The sequence below is a fragment of the Myotis daubentonii genome, chromosome 3 (genome assembly GCF_963259705.1).
Source record: "Myotis daubentonii chromosome 3, mMyoDau2.1, whole genome shotgun sequence".
In the NCBI taxonomy this organism is placed as follows: domain Eukaryota; kingdom Metazoa; phylum Chordata; class Mammalia; order Chiroptera; family Vespertilionidae; genus Myotis; species Myotis daubentonii.
Genome location: NC_081842.1, coordinates 4,193,314 through 4,218,975, shown reverse-complemented (window position 1 = coordinate 4,218,975; position 25,662 = coordinate 4,193,314). Strand labels below are relative to the sequence as shown.

Here is a 25,662-nt window from a genome sequence, read left to right as displayed (position 1 = left end):
AGATTTAAATGTAATATCCAAAACTATGAAGTCCAGAGGAAAAAATAACCATGGGAAACCTTGAGACAAGTTTGGCAAAAGTTTTCCCAAAAGCATCCATAAAAGAACAAATCAATAAAATGAGCTTCATAAAATAAAAAACATTTGTTTTTCAAGACCCTTTGTCAAATACATAATTCACAAAGATTTTCTCCTAGTCCAGGGCTTATCTTTTTATTTTCTTTTTTAAAAGTATCTTGTGACAAAGAACTTGTATTCAAAACAGATAAAGAATTCTCAAAGCCCGATAATGAAAAGGAAAAAATAAAAAAACAAGTTGGGCAAATATTTGAACAAACATATCCCCAAAGATGACTTATAGAGGACAAACAGCTCATGCAAACATGTTCAACATCATTAATCACTGGGAAATGCAATGAGAAATCACTGCACATCTACCAAATTGCTAAAATAAAAAGAGTGACCCACCAGATATGGGAATGGGTGGCGGACTGTAACTCTCTGTGCAGCTGGTAGAAATGTAAAATAGCACAGCCACTTTGGAAAATGATTTAATAGCTTCTTAAAAAGTGAAGTATACACCAGCCATATGGTCCAGTCATTCCACTAGTAGGCGTTTACCCAAGACAAATATAAACTCATCCACACAAAGACTTGTAAATTAATATTCATAGCAACTCTGAAACAAGCAAAAACTGTAAACAACCCCAATGTCCTTTCAACAAGTGAGTGGATAAACTGTGGTATATCCACACAATGAAATACTACTTCAGTAATAAAAGGAATGAACTATGATGTGTGCTACAGCATGGGTGAATCTCAAAATAATTATGCCGAGTGAAAACAACCAGACCAAAAAAAGACAACATATTATACGATTCCACTTACATAAAATTCTAGAAAAGGTGAAGTAAGCTATATTGATGGAAAGCAGAACAGTCATCTCCCAGGGATTGGGGGCAAAGGGGGAGGGAGACCAGGAAGTGGAATTACAAAGAAGCACAAGCAAATTTGGGGGGGGGGGGGGGGGGGATAGATACCAGTATGTTCATTGTCCTGATTGTGGGTGATACATGTCAAAATTCGTCAAATATGTGAAGTTACTGTATGCCAAGTATAATACAACTAGGGGCCCGGTGCACGAAATTCGTGCACTGGGTGTGTGTGGGGGGGAGTGTCCCTCAGCCCAGCCTGCCCCCTCTCACATACTGGGAGCCCTCAGGCGTTGACCTCCATCACTCTCCAATCGCAGGATCGGCCCCTTGCCCAGGCCTGACGCCTCTGGCCTAGGCATCTGGCCTGGGCAGCAGGGACCTGCAGTGGCAGCGGGGGGTGCTGCGATCATGCGGGCTCCGCCCCTGCCCCTGCATGAAGCCTCTGGCTGAGGCGTCCGGCCCGGGCAGTGGGGACCCGCAGCTGCAGCGGCTCCGCGATCGTGGGCTTCGCTTTAGGCCCAGGCAAGGGACCCCTAGCCCCCAGGACTGCCAGCTTCGACCGTGCCCAGCTCCCATCGCTGGCTCCACCCCTACTTCCTGCTATCACTGGCCAGGGCGGAAAAGGCGCCTGATTCTCCGATCATGGCTGGGGGGCAGGGCCAAGGCGGCCCCAGGGCCGCCTTGGCCCTGCCCCCCAGCTCTTAGCTCCCCCCTGGGTTTCCAATCACTGTCAGTGGCAGGGGGCTTCTTCCTGCTTTCCCTTTGGCCTCCCTGCATTGTGCCTACATATGCAAATTAACCGCCATCTTGTTGGCAGTTAACTGCCAATCTTAGTTGGCAGTTAATTTGCATATAGCCCTGATTAGCCAATGAAAAGGGTAGCTCGTACGCCAATTACCATTTTTCTCTTTTATTAGTGTTGATAAGGCTGTTTGAAAAGTTTCAATCTATCCAAAATTTGATCTTTTAGAGGCATACTCGCCACCCAAAGGTATCTTCTCCTACTCCATATCTCATCTCATGTGATGGTAACTCAAACCTTCCAGTTGCTTAGACCAAACACCTTAAAATTATTCAATATCATATTTTCATATTTTAAGAATGTCTTTTAATATTTGCAAACATTCATAAGAAATGTTTTTTTAAAAACACCATGGAATGCTGCTCTGAAGAATTTTTAACCCCCCCTCCCCCTTTTGACAAGAAAAACTGCAAAGTCTATGTTTCCTGTTCTTCATGGCCCTCAACAACACAGTCTCCTTTGCCATCAACCAAGCTTTCTCAACAGGCCTTCACCTTCAAAGGGTACCATGCACATTACAGAACCTCCTGTTAAAATCACATCCCCTAAAGCCATGTGAAGCACCACTCTAACCAAGAATCTCTTCCTAGTCCCAACCCAGAAAGATGCCCCCCTTCTAAATGTCCACCTCCCTTGCAGCATAATGTGATGTAGTTAAGACACAGCTCATCCACCGCCGGAAAATTATAAATGTCTTGAGTGTGGTACCCTCTGGACTCTGTGGTACAATAAAGTGTTTCCATACCTTAGTTTTACAATACGTGTTCAGTGTATATGCCTAGGAAAACATAATTAATAATCAAATGTTCTGGTTTAATTTTTGTTATTCTCCACAAGGCTGTAAGATTGTCCAATTAGCTTGTCTGTCTACTAGGCCCTTAGATGAAGGAGAGAATAAATAAATGGGTAAACTTTTTTAAAAACTTGATACAGACATCTAAATTCACAGGGATTATTTTTGTGACATTCTGTGTTTCAGTGCTTTAAGGCCAAGAGAGAGGGAGGAAGTAAGTTAAAGTCTTAACCAACAGACAAAAAAGTGAGGAGAACTGATTGCCACAAAACCAAGTGGAGAAAAGCCAAAGAGAACGAGAGTTAAATGAGCAGCCTACTTGGGCACTGAAACCTCTCAGACTGGAAGCCTTCATCACCGTGACCACCTGCTGTGCTGGGTAACTAAATAATACAAGAAATATTACCTTTGTTCAAGTATCACCTATTCTTCACACTAAAATGTTCTTCCTTCCTATTACTACTCTCCAGCTATTTGAATCCTAAACACATTTAAAACCTTAATGCAGTTCTATGAGCTTCCTCTTTAAGCCTTTCCCAGTATACTCAACCCGTTTCCCATGACCCTACCCTCAAAACACCTGGTGAAGACTTCTTCCCATACTCTTCCAGATAAATCCTTATGGAACTTTCCGTATGGTTATCTTATACTTTTAGCTAACTTTGCATGTATATATTCTTTACCTCTTATGTTCCTTGAACAAAAAGATTGAGTTTATATTTCCTACAGAATCACCCACCTAACAGTACCCAATACAGACTTACTGAAAACCAAAGATAATACAGTATAAGCAATAGCTAAAATATCTGATTAAATATGAAAAGTTGAGTAAAGCCGCGGCAGCGGGGGAAGATGGCGGCGGCTGTCCCACAGCGGGCCTGGACCGTGGAGCAGCTGCGCAGCGAGCAGCTGCCCAAGAAGGACATTATCAAGTTTCTACAGGACCACGGTTCAGATTCGTTTCTTGCAGAACATAAGTTATTAGGAAACATTAAAAATGTGGCCAAGACAGCTAACAAGGACCATTTGGTTACAGCCTATAACCATCTTTTTGAAAGTAAGCGTTTCAAGGGTACTGAAAGTATAAATAAAGTGTCTGAGCAGGTGAAAAATGTGAAGCTTAATGAAGATAAACCCAAAGAAACCAAGTCTGAAGAGACTCTGGATGAGGGTCCACCAAAATATACAAAATCTGTTCTTAAAAAGGGGGATAAAACCAACTTCCCCAAAAAGGGAGATGTTGTTCACTGCTGGTATACAGGAACACTACAGGATGGAACTGTTTTTGATGCCAATATTCAAACGAGTTCAAAGAAGAAGAAAAATGCCAAGCCTTTAAGTTTTAAGGTTGGAATAGGCAAAGTTATCAGAGGATGGGATGAAGCGCTCTTGACTATGAGTAAAGGAGAAAAAGCTCGACTAGAAATTGAACCAGAATGGGCTTATGGAAAGAAAGGACAGCCTGATGCCAAAATCCCACCAAATGCAAAACTCATTTTTGAAGTGGAATTAGTGGATATTGATTGAAACAGCAATGCTTCTGATCTAAAGACATCAGCCATAGCCTTGAAGAAAGTTACGTAACTAATTACAGCTGGTTACTATTGTTATGGAAGTGAACTGGAAAATTCATAGTTATGTTAGAACTTGTTTACTTTCTCCCAAAAATTAAGAAATGTAATCCATTATAAATCCCTGCAGTTTAAAATATTTTACTACAGCTGTGTAAAGTACTGGTTAAGGAGAACTTTTCCTGTTACCTCATGTTGTAAACTAAAGGCTCAATAAAAATGTACCCAATGTCTTGAAAAAAAAAAATATATGAAAAGTAATAGTGGAAGGTGGTGAATAACAACCAAATGAACAGAACATCATGAACAGGGTTTCAAGTTTATGCTCCTATTTTGCTAGATCACATGAGCAGCACGAGATAAATCCTGCCCAAAAGCTTGCACCAATTTATTAAAAACAAACATGTACTTTTATAAAAGGTCAAAAACATGAGAAAAAATCAAATATGCAAATATGCTATTCATTGCAATGGTACTATTTCTAATCTGGAATTTAAAAAAAGATCAATTTTACTGAACAATTTTAGAAAACCTGTATATTGTTCTGCTACCTGGGTTATATTTTAAAAGATAAAGCTAAAACATTTCCCTTTTATGTTATGAAAGTACTTAATTAGGTAAAGATTTTATACAACTTCTATAATATAATACACATATTTTGGTTACAGGTATTTAACAGAGCAATTAAATCCTTATTTCCACTTCTGTTCTAAAATCCGCCTGCCCGCAGTGAGTGGGAACTGCTGCAGATCATTAAACACTCATTTATCAATGTCTCTCACCAGGCAACACAATGCAGCAGAACAGCACAGGGAAACCGTCCCGAACCCCAGCAACAGCAGCTAATTAGCATAGCCTACCACTAAACCTACACCATATGATTGGAACTGTTAGTTGGAATGCTAGCCAATCAAACTAGGTTATGCAAATAGCCTATTTTAGTTGCCAGGGCAGGGCTACTTCCAATTGTCCAATAGGAAAACAAGCAATAAACAAGAAATGAAATTGAGCTTTGTCACATTTTCAAGTTGCTGTTAACACTTTCAGGTTTAGAGCAAAATTAACAGCAACTGTAAAGGATTAGAATCATATTCTGCTTTCCAATCCAAAAGCAATCCAATGATAACACACAGTATACATACGGTTAAAGTCATGCATTTAATTTTAACTTTTTACTATATAGATATGTTTTTCCAACAGCTGCAATCAACCTTTCAACTTTCTCCCCCACCGACTCAAAAGCAACGTTCTGCAATGTCTTTCTATAGATTCTCAAACATTACATTATAGAAAAATCCTACAAAGCATTTTTATTCTACTATGAAAAGACTAAAAGGTGAGCGTAACAGAACATCCACTGGGAGTCTCAAACAAGCTTTATTAGATTGAAGAGAAATTAACATTTTGTTTTTTATTATGACATATGTTATACAACTTCAAAAATAATTTAAAAATAATAAGACCCAAATTAAGTATTAACCCATAGGCTTAAAATATACAAATTAAACCCACATAATAATACTCATCTCTTGGAATCAAATTAAACTAAGATACAGGCATAATATAAGCATATTATATTCATATGTGAAATTTCTAATAATAAAACAAAAAAACTACTGTCAGTACATACTAACAGCTACAAAAATAGTTTTAAAGAACATCAGTGTTCTGACAATTCTTAGTAGTTGAGAGAATTTCTTTAATCTCATTTTCAGATAAATGCTTTGAAACATGTCAAAGAGACACAGTTCCCATTTGTGCCTTATAATTGTATCTTTATAAAAGATACAATTTTATTTTAAAATAGATCTTGTCCCACCTATCCTAGCAATTATCTCCTAAATGCAGTACAGATTCAACCCACACCAAGAAGTTAGTGATTTTTAAATATATTTTCCATCGAACGTCTGTAAATGTCTCCAGAAAAACTTCTAGCACTTGTAAAATATACTGAATTAAGACACAGAGCAGATTTGGGCATCAGATTCAAAGAAAACAGCATGTTGGTCCTATTTCTATCGCTGCCAATTATCTTCCACCTTAAGAAAACTGAAGCCACTTTTCCATCAGCTCCAAGCACCCACTACCCAACACTTGTCTCCTAATTTCTTCTCATCGTCTCTCTACTTAGGGATTCTAGATGAAAACCACTTAAAGTGCAATGAAATCAAACTAGAGTCAGCTTCTTAGAAGGAGCAAAGGGATCAATAACTGAACTTTAAAGATAAAAAAACAACTTTAAATATCATCTAATAGTAACCCCTCATTCTATAAACCAAAATAAACAAAAACCCACATTTAGAAAAGCAGCATATAAGATAATAATCCTATAGATAAAATCAAAGCCCTCCCAAACTATCTTCTAAGAATATTATGAATAATCAATATATCAGTCAGGTATCAGCAAGCCTCTTGGTTTGTTTTAATATGAACATATACTGAAATATAAGCATTTTTTAAAAGATTAGCTCAGGATCATTCTCCTTGTCATCATCCACAGCATCCTCTAACCAAGGCTTCAGGAAGGCTTGAAAATCACCTCTAACCCAAAGCATTTAACCCATCCCCTGAAAGACTCAATTTATATCATTTGGTATGTTTCTGAACTACTTGGAAAACTACACAAGCCCCTTTTAATTCCTAAGGATAAAGGCAAGAAGAGAAATAAAAGGAAGATTTTTTGAAGCCAATTTTTTTCACACTTTTGCTCATAAACCTTTAATATTGTGGTTAATTCCCACCCCTCCCCCCATAAAGCAATTCTAACCCACCCTATCTTCCAATCTATAGTAGTAAACAGGGAATTTTCCATGTAATCAAGGACTGTATAAGCATTCTTTATATCGCAAAATTTTGCCATCCTTGAAGGAGAAAAAAATTAAAACCTTGGCACTCCTATTTCCCTTTGGGAAACACCTTCTGCCTGATGATAGATGCTCTGGGATAAAACACCCTAAATTTAAATGTTGTTCAGTTTATCTTCAATGCTTTCAAAAGCTACTTACATAGTGGAATTTAGAAAAGTACCAGCGAATACTACTTTTAGAACCAGAAATTAAACATCTAGAACACTTAAAAATAGTTAACTCACTAAATTAGAATCTTCATTACATAAAGTATGTATTTTGGAAATTGTAGTAAAGAAAGTAAGTTTTCTAGGTATACAATTAATCATTAATTTTTTTAAAAAACCAGTATCCTATATTATAAGAAGAAATACATTTAGGATAAATAACTATTAACTTCTCATCTGCTAATGATGCTCAAGATACATAAATAGCCTCTATCCTCTCAATGGGTAACAGGCCATTATTATGCCAAGTAATAAATCACCCAAGATCATCTCAAATGACAAATCATACAATACAAATGATTTTGAATTTTAGGGAGAAATTTGATATTGTTTTAAAGTTTTAAAAAATGGCAAGTGGATAAAATGTATTTTTCTTTTTTTATTTAAAAACCATCTAATCTGGAAAATTTCTTTTTTTTTTTAGTTCTGAGCAACTACTTTGATCAAGTTTGTAATTCCTTATTCTATAAGCGAGGCTGCCCCTATATTGTTTAGCTGAACATCTTTTACAAGAGATTAAATAAGCCCAGTAGAGATCTACAGTCTCCAACTTCAAAGCCATTCTAAAACATTTTTCCCTCTCAATAGGTCTGCTTACAAAAATAGAAGGTTAACTGTTATTTAAACCTGAATTATAAACACAAATTTTAAAATTTTGGGCTGTATTCTTGTGGATCAACTAATTCATGTTTGGGAAATGGTCCCATTCTCATCCCCTCTTCCACTCCTAACCAAAAATGCACTTAGAGCATTATGAATACTCACTGTTGTATATTAAATATACTTTTGTTCCTTCATTCAGATATCATGGAAACATAAAAGTTGACTGATCAAGCCTTTATTTAGGTAAGTGTTATCATAACTAATGCACACTGCTAAAACAAAAAAGATTCTTGCAAATTATTTTTGCCATTAAAATACCTTTCTGAATTGTGCTTATCAAAGCAATCAAAGTTTCGCCTTCCTTAAGCATATTCATCTATACAAACTGCATTAAGTATTTTCTTGTCAATTTTCATGTCATCTGAAAACAGGTACAGTTTTGAAACCAAGAAAGCTACCTAGTTCTTAATATATGCTCCCAGAATTCACAGTACATAGAGAAGCAAGGACAGCCACAACTGGAGGAGTGCTTGAAAACATTCTACCACCAGCAAGGAACCAACACCACACCTAGAAGCTCAGTGTCTTAAGTTGGGGAAGGAGCGTGCTTCTAAAAAGAAAATCTAGAACACTACAAAGGTCAAGCATACTCATCCTCATCCTCACTAATATCCACCAAATCAGCAGTAACGAATCACAAATATAAGATCAATTATTTAAAGCATGGGATGGAGACACACCAGTGAACCAGATTCCGACAGATTTCAAGACTAAAGGCCAAAGGGATGGTGCCAATCAGTAAATGTCAGCGAGACCTAGAGCCGAAAGCTGGCGGGGGGGGGGGGGGGGGGGGGGGGGGGACAGTGGAGGAGGAGGAGGAGGAGGAGGAGGAGGGGAACTTGGCTTGATTACTACGAGACAATTAACTGTGCTGCATGATCAACTGGATGCATATCATACAATTAACTCATTATTTAAGATCACCATTACATTGCACTCCACCTCAACCTAGTGTTAACATTTCTCCCATGGGTGGAACAAACTTAATGACAGTATTTCATCTCTCTAGCTATAGTTGCTAATACACTATGTGTTCTTCCAGTATACTTTTCTGTTTTCAATTTTCACACAACTCAACACACAAAACATGTAATTCAATTATAGTTAAGGACAGGTGTGTAAGTGTATAGACTTACATACAATATATAAGTAATTGTCTGGTGGGTAAAGGGCGAGAGGCAAAAAGTAATATAAAGGGTACTAAAGCCCTCATTTCATATCTTGGGAGGTCAAGAGAAACTGTCTAAAACTGAAGCATCAAGAAATAGATTTAGGTCAGTTTTATAAAATGTTAATAATATCAAGAGAAAAACTTTTTAAAAGGAAAATAAATTTGCAGGAAGAAAGATAGCATAGAGAGGTACTTGATTTCATTTTTCTGGGAAGACAGTCCTTTTTTTTTAAGTAATAAGACAGCTATAAACACATTATTGTATTAAAGTGATGAAAGTAACCAAAGGAAGAATATAAAAACTAAAAATTAAAAGGGATCTTACTACTAACATGTGAAGAGGAAAACATATTTCATTTTTTATTTCCAAAAGAGATTAAATTTATTAACATATGCATAAATATTGAGTAATTAATGTTTAATATAGGACAAAAGTACAATCTAAATTTAACCTGTCAGTTAAACATAACCTAAAAGAATACGACTAGTAGGAAGAAAAAAGACTGGCTGCAACCAGTAGGCTACAGAAACACAAGCATTCAACTACAAAAAAATATTTTTTGCTTTTTTAGTCTTAACAAGATAACATTTTCAAGTGTCTACTTTTTGAGTACTTGATCCCATGTAGTATATTTTGTGCAGGGTGTATGAAAATGAAAATAAACCTATTTGTGCTTTTCTCTAATGTAATCTCGAACACAGACCCATTTAATACCAAGGGTCTCTGCACTTATAAAGACTAGAGTAACGGATATACAAGCCTCAACCAAACTAACGAGGGACCAGCAGGTAGCCTAATGTCAACCTCCAAAGGAAATGGGAGAAAAAACCCTAAACAGTAAAATCTTAAATTGCACTTTTGGGGAAGTTGCTCTACACTACCCAAACCTTAAGCAATAACAACTTTTTACATCAGCTTTCTTAGTCTGTGTTCTCCCTTTTAAAGTATCTTCTTAAAGTAAACCGAAATTTATTCAAAAAGCTTTTAAAACAATGGCCAAATCTTCCATTTTCTAAAACTCCTAAAACCAACTCCACCAAATTATTCCAAGAACCAAAACAAATATTTTATTTCACTTGAATCTACAATTCAAATCACTGTCGATAATACACATTCTTCATAACTCATATTTGCTTGTTTAAGAACACATGTTCCTTTTTAAAGCAGTAATTACTTCCATAGACTTCCCAGAAAAGCTAATACAGATAAGCTTATTGTATCTTATCAAAAGCAAAGAGTAAATTATTTATGAAGCCCTTGATAATCCCTTTAAAAGAGGAAATATAATACATAAAAGATCACCACTGTTAACGGATTATTAATGGGTTTATTTCTCATTTGTCCAACCAATATTTGAGAATCAATCATGTTCCAGGCATTACACTAAAAAATAAGACCTAGTCCCTCCACACAAAAACTTAAAGCTCCTGTATAAAAGATACTATTAGCAAAATTAAAACACAAATGAAAACTGGACAATGTATTAGCAGACGTAACAGAGAAGGAACATACTGGTTAAGAGTCAGGAGTCATGTTCCTGGGTTTGTATCCTAGCTCTACTAGCCATAGCCTGGGGCAGGGTACCTAACCTGAGTTAGTCATCAGACCTATCTCAGAGTTATCATCAAGAGAATATTCTACATAATCCTATATAATAAAGAGCTAATACGTTAATGGTCATGACACCCTCACACCAAAACGTCCGATCAGCAGGAGGCTGCATGCACAGCAGGCACGCACGGGTAGGCAAGGTTGCATGCGTGGCTAGGCATGAGCAGATGGGCAGGGACTTGACTCTGGAGAACTTGACCAGAGGCGCAGGCGGATTTTCTGGTCCAGCCCCCATGGCAGTGGCGGCAGCCATGGGACTCTTTCTGGGCGGGAGGGCGGGGCTGTGTGTACAGGGAGGCATGCTCGGGAAGGGATTCCGGAACTCGCATGATTTTACATGCCAGGTCACTATTAAGTTAATAAATATAAATCATTTAGAATAGTTCTTGGCATACAGTAAGGTTTCAATGAGGAACTCTTATAAATTAACAAGAAAGAAAAAATCCAAGAGAAATAATCAGCAGAGTGTAGAGGGCCTCCTGGGAGGCACCTAGGCATTTTCTTATAATTATTGTCAGCTGAACTCAGAGCATAGGCAGAGCCACGCCCTGGGGACATGCTTCCCCAATAAGGCTGGACATGTTAATCAGGCAGGGGCAGAACTAGATATGTAAATCTAGGCCTTTAAAATAAACCTGCTGTGTGGCTCAGCCCGCTTTTGCCGCCTCTCCATCAGAGAGGATGGCACCCACCTGGCCCCAGTTTAAAATCTATTTCTGCATCTTGGTCTTTCTTTAATTTCTTAATCCCCAGCTCCTCTACTCAGCAAATGGACTGTTCCCTTTTCCATGCAGGACATGGAAAAGAGAGAAACAGCCCCCCCACACACACACATTTGGCGCCCAAACAGGGACTGAGTACGGAGGCAAGAGAAGAAAGCGAGGGGATCACTCCAAGAAGCGTGTGCACACAGATTTAAAGGAATAAGGTAAGGGGAGTGTATTGTTGTGAATTGATATGAAAAAGCCAGGTGTAAAATGTGGGTAATCCTCAAAAAAATGCTTTAAACTATGCTCTGTTAATTGTAGTCAAATTCTTGATTTCTTTCTTAAGCTTTGTTGATGAAACCTGGGAAAAAGTTAGAAAGCAGTTGTGTGACCAATACTCAGCAAAAGGTCCAGAGAAAATTCCTATTTTAATTGGTGATGGCCTTGATTCAGCACAGGAGAGTTTAAAAATGTCTAAGTGGGGTGCAGCCACGGTCTTACAGCCTGGACTGGAAGGGTGCGAGTCTCTAAAGAATACCATCTGCACCTCCTCTGCCTCCACGTGTAAACTACCTGTAACCAAGTAGAAAAGGATTAAAGGAATTTCTCAGCAACTGCCAATGATTCTTTATCTTAAAAAATCTTTTCTTTCCTTAAAAAAAATAAAAATTGAAAAATAAATAAAATAAAAAGAGTAGATGCCAGACCATTACTGAATCTTCCCCCTAAGAAACGAGGTGGGGAAGCTCACGTGGCCATCCAATATGGACGTCACTCCCCAAGAAAGCCACTTCTTCGCCTCATCTTTGCCATCTTTATCCTTTTTTTTCCAGCTAATGACGTAAAGCTTTTACAAATTCATAAATGCATCTGGAATTTCTGTGCACATGTAAAGGGAAAAGGCCAGTTTAAAAACGAGTGTGCATAGTTTTGAGCTGAACTTGACCTTTTGCTGTGTACAGAATAAAAACCCGAGACTGTTTTGGCCTTAAAAATGGCGGAGATGAACCTGAGAAAGAAATACAGGCTGGTTTCTCAAGGCAATTTAAAGTAGCTCTTTTGAAATTTCTTGACTTCCCCAGCAGGAAAATTGCGACCATTTTGAAATTTAGCAGCTATGCCAGGTTTATTGGCTGGAAACTTAAAACTTTTAAGTTCAAATCATCTAAAATTATTGAGATTTATAATACTGAAATGTTGATCTGAGTATGCCTAGTATGAAGTCTAAATGATAGAAGTTAATCTATTAATTGAAAATGCCTTATATTTTATTTGAAATGTATTCTTAAATGTAAAAGTATTGATATGAAAAAATGCTAAGTATTTAATTTGCTACCTAAGATTTAAAGCTCTGAAAGTTTAAAGTCTCTTTTCTTGCCATTAAAAAGTTTAAAGCAACACCCTTTTTTAATGGAGGGAGGGGTAGACACGCCCTTCCCCTAGCATGCAGGTAATCCAATTCCCACCAGCAGCCATCTTTAGGAATGTTAATTTGCATTTCAATAGCTACACCTTTTGCTAGCCGACCTTCCCAGAAAGGGTCAAGCGGCCAATAGGTGGCTCCTTTGAAATCAGCTTTCCACCAGTAGTCATTTTTTAATACCTACAAGTTTGCTTCTCAGTTTCCCCGTGCATAAAAAACATGGTTTAAAGTTAATTATTAGATTTTAAAAGTGTAGTTAATCAAAGAACTGCTAATATTTGACTTGTAAGCTCTAAAAGTTCAAAGTGCAAATTGAATCGGGAGAAATTAATTAAATATCTAAAGTATAACTTGTTTTTGAAAAAATAAAATGTGTTTTCTCTTAAATAATTAGAAATTCAAAATATGTTACTTCTTGGTCTAATTTAAAAAAGAGGATTAATTTTATGATCTCAACTGAAAATTTTTTAATACAAAAACCAGTTTAAATTTGATTGATATTCTTTAAGATAATTATAAAGGATATAAACAGCTAATGAGATTTCTGTTTGTCTACAATATAATGTTGGTCATCTATCTTTTAGAGATGTTGGTTTGCTCTGTGAAAGAACAGTGTAGACAGCCACCATTTTGGGCTGCATGACTTGGCAGCCGCCATGTCAGCCACATGGCCTGCCGCTCCCCTGGGGGCCTCCATCTAGAAACAGCAAAGGCCCCTCCTTCTGATTTAGTCAATCACAGAAGGAGTGTCTGCTCACTGAAGCAGGCTGGATTTCAGGGGTGGAGCCTTAAGGCGGAGTTTTACTACAGAAATGCAGATGTGGCAGAAAGTGTGCTTGCCTCTCGGATTTATTTAATACTATTTTTAACAAGGTATTTTTAATGCTTAATAAAGTTAGCAATCACGGTCTTAATAGAATTTACGTGATATGATAGACCAATGTTTTGAGCAGTTGGCTTTATAAGGGCCGACAATAGAGATCGTATTCCTTTAAAAGGCTAAGTCATTTTTCTAATTTCTTAAATCTAGAAAACCCTACTTTCCTTAAACTAAGGACAATTAAAGGTTATATGTTCCCTCCCTAAACAAAAGTTAAATAGCTTATGTCAAAGTATTTAAAAGGGACACTGATAGCAGTAATCCAATTTCTCTGATCCCAACCAAAATTTTAAAACCAGTTTAAATTTAATTGATATCTCCTAATAATGATAAGAAGTATATAATTTTTAAATCATATATATATATATATATATATATATATATATATATATATATATATATTTGATGGTCTTTCAAGTTGGATTTCAAAACTATAACCAAGGAATGACTGAGAAATTTCACAGGCCCTGAAATATTTTCAAAAGTTTATTCTCTCTTTTTAAAGGATTTTTTAATTTAACCAAATTTAATATAGTTAAAATCATATGGAAAGCTTTATCAAATAAAAATTAATATATATTTTTAAGTTTTTGCCTCTGAGAAAAGGCAAAACAAGTTATTTTGTTTACTATTTCTTAGAATACAGCAGTGTAATTTTAAGATGTAATTTGAAATAAAAGCTCCTTGCTGCTGCATTTTAAAATTAGGCTGGAGGTGGGGCAGCATTTGCCCCTTGTGAATCAGAAGTATACTAAATACTAAATTTACTTGCTTCACCTTTTTTAAAAAATACTTACTTAAATTACTATCCTTGTAAGCAACTGAATCCTAGTAAAAGGTACATTTTTCCTTTACCTGAGAGGGACAGCACGGCTATCCCAAGGTCAGAGGGCTCCAGTTAACGTGTCGACTCAATGTTCTCGAGACCCAAAATTGTAATCTAGATAAAGTGCCTAAGTTTAATCCAGGTCACCCAAAGATTTGAGACCCAAAACTGTAATGTAGATAACATGCCTAAGTTTAACCTGGGTTACCCAAGGACTCTAGATAATGTGTTTACCCAAAACTGTAGTTTGAAGGGCATGCTGTTTCTGTTTCTGTAAATTGTTTTTGGTGTGTTTTTTTTTTGCAAACTAGTTTCCTCATTCCAAACCTCAAGACAGCCAATTTAAAATTGAATAGTCATGACCTAGAGCAACGAATATTCTTACATGGTATTATTCTACAAGTTTCATTAATAATTTTGATGCTTTAAAACAGTATATTGTGCATTTATCCCAAACAAACTTACAAATTAATTCTTTGAATGTTTGGCAGCAATTTAATATTTAAGGACATGACAGGATTTATTCCCTTCCACTGTGTGGAAGGCCCCCTGGGAAGGCACTTAAGCATTCTGCGTTGACCTCTCTTGACCTTTTTGCCAAGAGGATTTCCTCTTCTCACAATCCAATTGCCTACAGCTGTTACCTAAGCTCTCCGTTCAACCTGAGATCATGGTGGCTGGTACCATGGATCTGTCTCTTGACCAATGGCGTTAAGTTGGGCCCTCTCTGGAGAAGAAACCTGGGTTCCCTATGATCAATGCCTGGGTCCCGCCAGCAGGCGAGGGGATACAAAGGCAGTAGCTGTGGATGGAGGCCAGAGGGACATAGGTTAACAAGGAGACAGAACTGAACCTCACATCACCCTACTTGGCCCAAAGGATGACTGGTAGTCAATGACGGGTAAGATCCCTCAGGGCGGGACGAACTAAGACAGGCACAGTGGGGGGGGGGGGCCAGTAGGAGAGAACTTGGGGTTCAACTGAGGTGGGGCACAGATCCTCACCCCCCACCAATTGTGAAGGGGTTTGAACACTAGCCCCTTCTGAGGGAGGTCTCCTGCCCCCATGGCTGCTGCGCTTCCCATGCCCAGCTCAAATCGGGACCCAGATAGAAAGAGACTTGGCCCACCTGAGATCGGGAACAGAAAGAGACTTGGTATAGCTGAAATCAGTACCCAGACAGCGGAGACTTGGCTAACAGCAGCTACCCTATATCTAACTACAGCCTAACAGGAATGATCAGGGCCTTCCCAAGGATGCAAAATTATCCTTTCCATTAATATTTACAATGCAAACTAAGATTGATGTTAGAGTATTAAAGTTTTCAGATTAATTAAAATTGGCCTAAGAAGTATTAACCAAAATTTTCATTTCATGATAAAATTGCTTAACATGCTATGAACCTAAAGCAGTCATATTTTTGTGCAAAAAGTTGGAATTTAAAGTTATCTAGACTGCATTGTAAGTTTTCCAAAAGGCCGTCTAATAATTAAATCAAAAAGGGGGGATAGTGGAAAAATACCATGTAAAGAAAAATATCCTATAACTAAATTACATTTAGATAAAATTTTTCATTTAATGCTAACAGCAAGACACCCAGAAAAAAACACATGATGTCAGGGAAAGCCAGGAGAAGATCATTTCAAAGAAAAAACCCCAAGTAAGGTTTTCTTTATTAACCTTTGGTCGAGAATACGTTTGTATATTTTCAGAAGAACAGCTCCCAGACCATGTGGATTCCTGCAACAACAGATCCCAACTGACCAGGTTGCTCCAGCCACGAACATAGGAGAGACAGTTCAGAGATGGAGATGGTGAAGACACCTTGTCATGATAGCAGTCAGCACCTGTGCATTGCTGCAGGTTGCCCAGGACCAAGAGCAAGGAAGAAGGAGCAATGCAGCCAATTCGGGTGCCAGAGCATTACATCCGTCACCACAATGGACTCAGACAAGCTCCTGTGTCCATTCACTCAAAAGGACTAAGTACGCAAGGGACTGTTGTGCCAATATGGAGTCATCTGAAGAAGTTAAGGACTGAAGCGCAACAGATTGTGGAAAAGCAAAAAGTTGAAGCTACTTCTTCAACCATGTTCCTGCTCATGCTAGCATCTGTTAGCTGCCAGCCTTAAGCAAAGTCTTGCACAGCCAAGTCCAAGGACTCTGAGTAAATATACACCAGCAGCAAAAGAGACTTTTTTTTCATTTAGTGGCAAAAATGTTAATATGTCCATAGTTCTGATTTCTCATATTGTTGTTTTGCATTGGCATCGTTTTATTATTATTTAATAGCCAGTTTCGTTCTTAACGTTCAAATTTTGAAAATGATAACGTGTATGTAGTTTAGTTTTTGCATTTGCGTTGTTTGCAACTGTTTTAATTCTAGAGCCCTACTATTAATGTTTAAAATTTTACTTTTATTATATTAGCTTAAAAAACAAAAATGGGGGAGATGTAGAGGGCCGCCTGGGAGGCACCTAGGCATTTTCTCATAATTATTGTCAGCTAAACTCAGAGCATAGGCAGAGCCACGCCCTGGGAACATGCTTCCCCAATAAGGCTGGACATGTTAATCAGGCAGGGGCAGAACTAGATATGTAAATCTAGGCCTTTAAAATAAATCTGCTGTGTCGCTCAGCCTGCTTTTGCCGCCTCTCCATCAGAGAGGATGGCACCCACCTGGCCCCAGCTTAAAATCTATTTCTGCATCTTGGTCTTTAATTTCTTAATCCGCAGCTCCTCCACTCAGCAAATGGACTGTTTCCTTTTCCATGCGGGACATGGAAAAGAGAGAAACAGCCCCCCACAGCAGAGAATATTGAAAGGAAATTCTGCCCTGTCCAGTTAGAGCTCTGGCCCTCAGACCAAAGGGTCCTGTGTTCCATTCCCAGTCAAGGGCACTGTCAAAGGCACATACCTGGATTAAGGTTCACTCCCCGCCCCGGGGCGAGTGTGGAAGGCAAGCAACGGATGTGTCAGTCTCACATGGATATTTCTCTCTCTCTCTCTCTCTCTCTCTCTCTCTCTCTCTCTCTCCCCTCTCTCCCTCCCTCCCTCCCTCCTTTCCACTATCTCTAGAAATCAAAAGAGGAAAAATATCCTCTGGTAAAGATTAAAGAAAAAAAAAAGGAAAATTCACAGAACATATGAATAACAAACATGGGAAACTTAATCTCACTAATATTCAAACAAATGCAAATTAAAATATTAAGCTGTGTTTTGCCTATCAAATTGGCAAACATTTTCAAGTACCCAGAATTCTAGAATATGTGAAAATTATTGCTAGTAGAATCGTAAATTGTACTTTTAAATGACATTTGAAAATAGATATCGAAAGTCTAAAAAATATACATATCCTCTAACTCAACAATTTCAACTTCTAGCAGTTGGACCTAAAGCAATAAATCAAAGAACACCACAAAGACTGTTACAGTAATGTTCACTTAAACATTATTTATGAACTAATAAGCAACAATGAGGACTAGATTAAATAAATAGCAACTGATCTATAAAACACTAATTAGACATTAACATAACGCTATAAAAGAATATTAATGGTAAGAAATGTTTAAATTTTAAAAGACTATAGTAAGTTATAAAAAAATTTTAAAAAGACTAAGTCAGTAAAGTATCAAATGGTTTTAAGTCAGTGGTTCCCAACGTGGGGCACACTCCCCACAGGGGGGCAATTTGATTTTTAAGGGGGGCAATTTGAGAATGAGCTATTAACAGTGAATTTTTTGCATTTCTCATGGTTCTAGGGGCCTCATATATAGTATATAAATATATATTGTGACAAATTTATGCATTTCAATTCTCTATAATATGTCTTAAAACTTTATTTGCTATCTACTTTTTAGTTTCATATTATTTTTTAACAATTTCTTAGTACTTCAACTGTCCTTTCGTTCTTTGATTTTTCTCTTTCATGGCTGCCATGTTCTTTGGAAGCTTGTTTAGACCAAGTTAATGGACTTGTGGGCTTCTTCTACATGAATAGTTCACATTTTGAGTAATAAAAATTATATGCCATTATTATTATTATTATTATTATTATTATTATTATTAATTATTATATACAGCCAGGGAAAAGTGTGATACTGGGTCAAGGTGTGGAAGAAGATCCTAAAAATTTTCATCTGCTCTTTCTGTTCTTCCCTTTTTTTTGGTCTTAATCTTTATTGTATTTGTCAATTTCTGTAGGTACTCATTTACTTACCTTTATAACAATAAATAAATCTAATTATAAAATTTAAAAAAAAAATAAAATAAAAAAATAAATAAATAAAAATAAAAATTATATGTCACAAGGGGGGCATCAGGATTTTAGAGATGCTTAGGTGGGGCATGGCCAAAAAAAAAGATTGGGAACCACTGTTTTAAGCAGTTAAATTCATATATAAAAGAAATACGATAACAACATAAATTAGCATAATTTAAAATAAATTTCTAAGGCTATTCAATCTCAAAGAGTTACAGTTCTGTATGTTCTAGAACTATTTCAAGTTTTAAAGTAACTAACCTATCACTACGGTGTAATAATTTTAGTTGTTAAAGAAGTCCATGGCAACAACAACAAAAAAGAATGGTATCAACTGCTATGTTCAACAGCTTTTCTCAAATTTATATCCATTAAATGTTAATGGGTATAAACAATAAATAAATCAGAGGGAAGGACTTTTTATCATATACATTTTAAAAATGCAAGAGCCTTTATGTTAATGTGCACAGTAATCTGAGTCAGTACATCTTCCAAATTTAACCTCAGAAGTGAGTGATTCTACATCCTAAATCAGGGGTGGGCAAACTTTTTGACTTGAGGGCCACAATGGGTTCTTAAACTGGACCGGAGGGCCGGAACAAAAGCATGGATGGAGTGTTTGTGTGAACTAATATAAATTCCAAGTAAGCATCATTACATAAAAGGGTACCGTCTTTTTTTTTTTTTAGTTTTATTCATTTCAAACGGGCTGGATCCGGCCCGCGGGCCGTAGTTTGCCCACGGCTGTCCTAAATAAACGGAATTTGGTCACCTCTTAATTCAAAGGGGTAGAGTGGCTCCCTAGTTCCCAGGATGATGGTGTCACTATCACCAACATGAATAAGTGGGAGGTGAGGGCGGTGTGCAGGAGAGATATCCAGGGGGCAGTTACACAAGTCAAGAGCTCAGGAGAGAGAACAGCTGTGCACAAACACAGATTTTTTACAACATCGGTATTTAGGTGTCAGGAAACCATTACCGTGATTGCTATTAACCAGACAGTGTTTCCTGTTTTTAGTCTAGATGCCTTAAATTCAATAAATAGGTCTTAAAAATTTACCATAAACGCCCATTGCACCATTTGTTTATATGTGTCCCTTCCTCCAGCTGAAATGTGTTCCTTGATTCCTAAGCACAAGGATCCTTGTGGGCAGAGTATCTATTCAGTACCCAGTACAAAGCAAATGTTAGCCAAATAACTGTCCTGTCACACATGATTTTTCTTCCAAAAATTAACAAAACAATCCAATTTTACCTCATTTTTGTTCCAGTTATATATTAAAATATGTGAAAAAGCCCTCAAATTAACAAGTACTGGAATACACACACACACACACACACACACACACACACACACGGCACATCAAAGTTTAACTCTGGTGTGGTGTTCAGTAAAAATCGATTAAGCTTAGGCTTTTGAAAGACCAGTCAGTGCCTACTTCCACGACCTGCCCTGCATCTGGAGCCTGCACGCAATCAATGAATGGTAGGAGAATGAGGTATCAACGCATCTAACTGACATAAAGTCAGCACCACGAATGCCTGAGGAAAACAGCATATTTGCTTTCAAGTGTGCATAAGCATTCTAGAAACAACTTTCATTGAAAACACCTTATGAGCCTTTCTGTGGTAAATTTCTACCAGCTGAATTATAATAAATGTGTGCATGATAAAACAAGAGCAAACTACTACACTCATTAATGATTATTATAAAAGCTGTTAATTTTATGTTCAAAAACAAGTATTAACTTTCAAATTGTTTAGAGGGAAATACATCAATAGCTAATACATTTATTAGAAAGAACCAGACCTTCTTTCTTGATTTTTGTCCTTTATAGCCAATAAATGTTGAAAATTTTTAAAGAATACAAGGCCAACTAAGAGAGACTGTATTATGTCATAAATCTAATATTTGTAGATTTTTTTGTGTGTTCTAGCATTCATAAAAATAACAAATCTTCATAAACTGTATTTACTCTTTAGGTATTTCAGTTCATTGATAAACCTTTTTAGAGAAAGCTTTCTGAAAACTCTTCATATCTTACAAAGTAAAAATACAATAGCAACTTTGTCACTTCAAACTTTCATAAGGAAAACTCTCCAAAATGATTAATATTCATGAGTAAGTCTATGAGACACCCCAAAAGCACCTTGTTCCTCTCCTACCCTCAGTGGAAAGTGAGCATCTGTTGGGCATAGCCAATATGCAGTGCAGAGATAGCCAATGTGCAGTGCAGGGATAGCCAATGTGCAGTGCAGGGATAGCCAATGTGCAATGCAGGGCCCAAGGAGCAATCAGGAGCAGGCAGTGCTGAGAAACTCTTCCTGCAGCAAAAGGTCAAACTTATAAAATCTGACAACAAAATGTTCATAAAATTCTAAAATTTTCTCTGAAAATGTTTCTATTTATTTCTCTATGATGGTGATATTCAGTCTCAGTATCATGTTGACTTTATCAGCCACTCAACTAGACTGTGTACAAGGCATACATCTAGTATGTTCAGGCAAATATGTGTGTGCACGCTTGAGAGACAGATTACAGATAATTACTCACGCACCTTTTAGTTAAAAAGGATTAGCATCGTATTCTTTAAGTCCCTCATGAATGTAAAATATTATTTGATCTATAATTTAATTTGCAAATATGTTCAAGCACACTTTTTCATACAAACTGGTACACCTGAGATATTTTTATAAATCCACTCCGAACTTTAAAAAAAAATGTTAATTTTTCCTTTTTTAAAACAAAGATCACTAAAAACAAAGCCAATGACAAAATGGTTAACAGCTACACCAACAATGTAATTAAATATCTATCTAGGATTTATGCACTTACTTCTTTTCCAGTTAAAATCACATTTTCAAATTATTCATAAATATAATCAAGTAAGACCATCTCTGACAAAGTCTACAAAAATAAGCCTCATAATCGGCCTGATTTAAGAAGATACAAGTTTAAAAGTTAGTAACACTTTATCCATTAGCTACACTACATTTTCAAGAGTTTGAGCATAGCCATACATGAATTAGCCTCAATTTTTCCATGTATGATTAAGAGCACCTCAATTAATTTATAGAACAGTCAAAATTATTCTTTCAAAAATGACTCCATACTGCTTTTCCTATATAAATGACAAAAAAGATGGAAAGGAAGGAGGGAGAGAGGGTGGAAGGGAGGGAAGAAGAGAAGGAAGGAGGGAGGATCAAAATCCCAGACCATATTTTATAAAGGGATCATACATATAGGTATAATATCCTTAACTTAATTTCAGATACACTGTTAAGTCCTTAAAAGACTTGCTCTAACAGGGATCTGAAGGAAACATACATTCAACTATAAAGGGAATAGTTTATTTATTTTTAACAGAAATACTTCAATTCTCAAAGTATTAGTCAACCATCCACTTTTAAAACGGTTAAGTACCAGCAATTATTAAGCTGTATTTGTATTATCACCACTATAAGTCACTAAATAGCAAACTGATTTCCAAAGTCAAGTTAAGTGAATAGCCCAGCTATTTTTACATTACTGATCTAAATAATTCTCCCCACTAATATTGTTTACCAAAAAGCTCCCCCATTCAAAATATTCCACATTCTCTCAGACAGCCATAGTCTTATTGTATTTTAAAACTTGAGTCACCTGTATGCATCGTCTTCTTTCAAGTCTCATATCATCCTGATGGGGTGGGGGAAGGGAGGGAAGAGTCCAGCAGCAAAACTATAACACTGTGTGAAGAAAAACAGATTATGATGAGAGATAAGGATGCAAGACAATTATCCCTAATTGAGGAATATCTAATGTAACTACAATCCCCAAAACAGACATAAAATTAACTCAAATTCATTACTAACATTTATTTAAGCTTGAAAATAAATTTTATTAAAGTATTCAATTGTCAGGAAGAAAGACATTTTTAAATCTGCCCACTACCAATAAAAACTTCACACATTTGTAGATATGAAATAAAAGTCAACATTCTATTATTCTACATAATTTAACTGGGGGGGGGGGGATCTATATATTGTAATTTCCATCAATTCACAAATCAGTATGAATGCGAGTTCACTTTTCATCATGACTTACTATCAGAGGTAATCACAGGTAATGAAAATTACTTTATAGGAAAGATAACATGTCAATCTACCACTGTTACTTATAAATGAAGTCTGAGACACTGTTCACAACTGCTCCTTCTAAGCCCACAAGCCCTCTTTTGCTTTCTGAATGGCTTCTCTTACTTTAGTTTTTTTACTGTACTTCCTACTTACTGCTTCCACTGAAACTTCATGATTGACCAGCAAATTCCATAATGACTGATAGGAAAGCAAAAGCAACCTCATTGTTGTCATCAACTGAGAGCACATGAAAATAGCAGAAGAGACAAAGATAAGCACAGGCTAAAACCTAACTTATAAATGAGTTCAGTCTAAAAATGTATTCTTTAAATTGATACTATGGGATTCAATAAATATTCCTAATAAAACAATGTTGCTTATCGTGGCCAAGTTCCCAGGCTAGCCAAAAGAACCTATTGATTCTCAAAGATACTACCGGTCATGGGCACTAGGGACCCTGCAGAACAAACACAGGAAGTTAACCAATTCTAGATCCTCTGTATTTGGACAAATTCTAAAATTGGTTTGTTTTTCTCTGTTAACACTCACTCAACTCCTGTTACCTGTAATTCCCTAAATTCTACATTATGGCATCCCAATCATCCTGCTTAATAATAATCCTTTCCCCTAAGTACATTCCCAAATTACCATCCAACACTCTTATTGCCTCAGTGTAGTTTCACATCAGGTAATTGATAGAAAGAAATCAACTGGGCTGAAATAATTCACTTTAACTAAATTTGCAATTTTCAACAAGGATGCTAGTTAACCCAAATGAACCCCTGACAGAATTCTAATAGTGTTGCAATAAAAAGCAAAAAACTACTTAGGCAGTTTAAAGAAAAACATTTTAGGGAAGGGGATCATAATTTAGATTTGAGTCTATATTTATTGACCCCAAATATTTCTGCTCATTTATTTCTCTTACTGGTGAACTTACAAGTTCTTTAAACGCTCTAAGTCCAAACAGCAGCAACTGGAAGAGGAGCTCAGGGACAGGGGTTTAAATGTATCAATTATTTGTAAATTGGGAATTGCCAGTCTAAAATCATTACCTATTTCCAGATTCCATTTCTATAGAACCATCTTCTAGTTCAAATGCCAGTATGTTAGCAAGTAAAACCCTAAACAGTATCCAATTTGAGGATTGTATGGATAGATGGATGGATAAACATTAAAATACTGCATCAAAATAATTTTATTTGCAAAAATAATATTGGAATAATCATGATTAAAGGTGTGTTTTTTTACTTGAAAGACATAGTTCTCTAACAACTTTCCCCCCACATAAATGATCAGTCTTTTCAATTCTAGCACAAACCATGGAAAAAGAAAATATAAATGAAATCTATAGCTATACACTATATATCATCAAATACTTTAAGCTCTAAACATCGTATTCTTTACATATAAAATTTTACAGTGCTACCTAAACCCCAAGCACGTCAATGGTTTCAATAGAAAAAAGATATTACTGTTACAAAAGCACTTTATAAGAAGAATCAAGTAAGACATCAGTATTCTTTTTATTTTATTAAAAGTTTGTTAGAAATTAGCAGATCATTTCATAAGTGTTTTAAATATCTAAAGATAATAAGTATGGGTGAGCAAGTGGCACATGCATAATGCATTTGACTATAGGTCATCAAAATAGTCTGACCCTAAATCTGACATCTTTTAAATATATGTTATTGATTTCATAGAGGAAGGGAGAGGGAGATAGAGATGGCAACATCAATGATGTGAGAGAATCATTGATCAGCTGCCACCTGCACACCCCACACCAGGGATCAAAATGGCAACCCAGCCCTGACCAGGAAATCAAACCGTGACCTCCTGGTTCATAGGTCAATGCTAAACAACTGAGCCACGCTGGGCTGGCAATCTGACATCTTTTAGAAGTCATCCATTAATCACTCCTCATTTGAAAAGCAGCCTTTAGCAAGGGGTAAAATATCTCTACAAGTTACAAAATGTGCTGCTGACACACACAGCAATTAAGTCATTATATACTGAGTATGATAAACTCAAGTCTTGACTGTGGATTGCTTTAAATAGGATTCTAGTGCTTATTCTACATATCCTCCAGGGTGGTTAATTTTCTTTCTTTCTTTGTGTGTGTGTGTGTTTTGTTTATTTTTTGAATGTTTACTGATTTTTAGAGAAGGAGGGAGAGAGAATCATTGATGTGAGAGTGAAACTTCGATTAGCTGCCTCCTACATGCTTCCTACTGGGGACTGAGCCAACCACCTGGGCATATACCCTGACTGGGAATGGAGCTGGCAACCTTTCAGTGCATAGGATGCCACCCAACCACATGAGCAACACCAGTCAGGGCCAGAGTTGTCACTTTTCACACTCAATAACAAATTACATGAAAAGAATGCTCATATTTAAATTTTCCTGAGAAAAACCTATAGTGAATTTTTCATCTTTTCCCCCAACCATGCACAAATTATGTAGCAAAGATTAGATCAGTGGTTCTCAACTTTCCTAATGCCGCGACCCTTTGATACACTTCCTCATGTTGTGGTGACCCCCAACCATAAAATTATTTTCGTTGCTACTTCATAACTGTAATTTTGCTACTGCTATGAATCATAATGTAAATATCTGATATGCAGGATGTATTTTCATTGTTACAAATTGAACATAAAGCATAGTGATTAATAACAAAAACAATATGTAATTATATATGTGTTTTCCGATGGTCTTAGGCGACCCCTGTGAAAGGGTCGTTCGACCCCCAGAGGGGTCGTGACCCACAGGTTGAGAACCGCTGGATTAGATGCTAATGAAAAGCATCTCCTATCCTAACTACAAGAA

General features: G+C 36.7%; 2 protein-coding genes across 7 annotated transcripts in view; one reads left to right on the top strand and one right to left on the bottom strand.

The window, feature by feature from the left end:
- The window catches only part of DYRK1A (dual specificity tyrosine phosphorylation regulated kinase 1A), a 137,398-nt gene that overhangs the window by 59,567 nt on the left and 52,169 nt on the right, over positions 1 to 25,662 (bottom strand). For 5 of the 6 annotated variants that reach the window (XM_059686463.1, XM_059686462.1, XM_059686466.1 and 2 more), the window contains exon 2: positions 22,360 to 22,445. The exons of the other annotated variant lie outside the window; for it this stretch is intronic. In XM_059686463.1, coding sequence (XP_059542446.1) covers positions 22,360 to 22,369 — 10 coding nt within the window. In that variant the 5' untranslated portion in view covers positions 22,370 to 22,445. The remainder of the gene's footprint in view (positions 1 to 22,359; positions 22,446 to 25,662) is intronic. 6 annotated transcript variants of the gene reach the window in all.
- LOC132229873 (peptidyl-prolyl cis-trans isomerase FKBP3-like) lies at positions 3,349 to 4,358 on the top strand. The gene has a single exon (XM_059686450.1). The coding sequence runs from the start codon at positions 3,383 to 3,385 to the stop codon at positions 4,055 to 4,057; it is 675 nt and encodes a 224-aa protein (XP_059542433.1). The 5' UTR covers positions 3,349 to 3,382; the 3' UTR covers positions 4,058 to 4,358.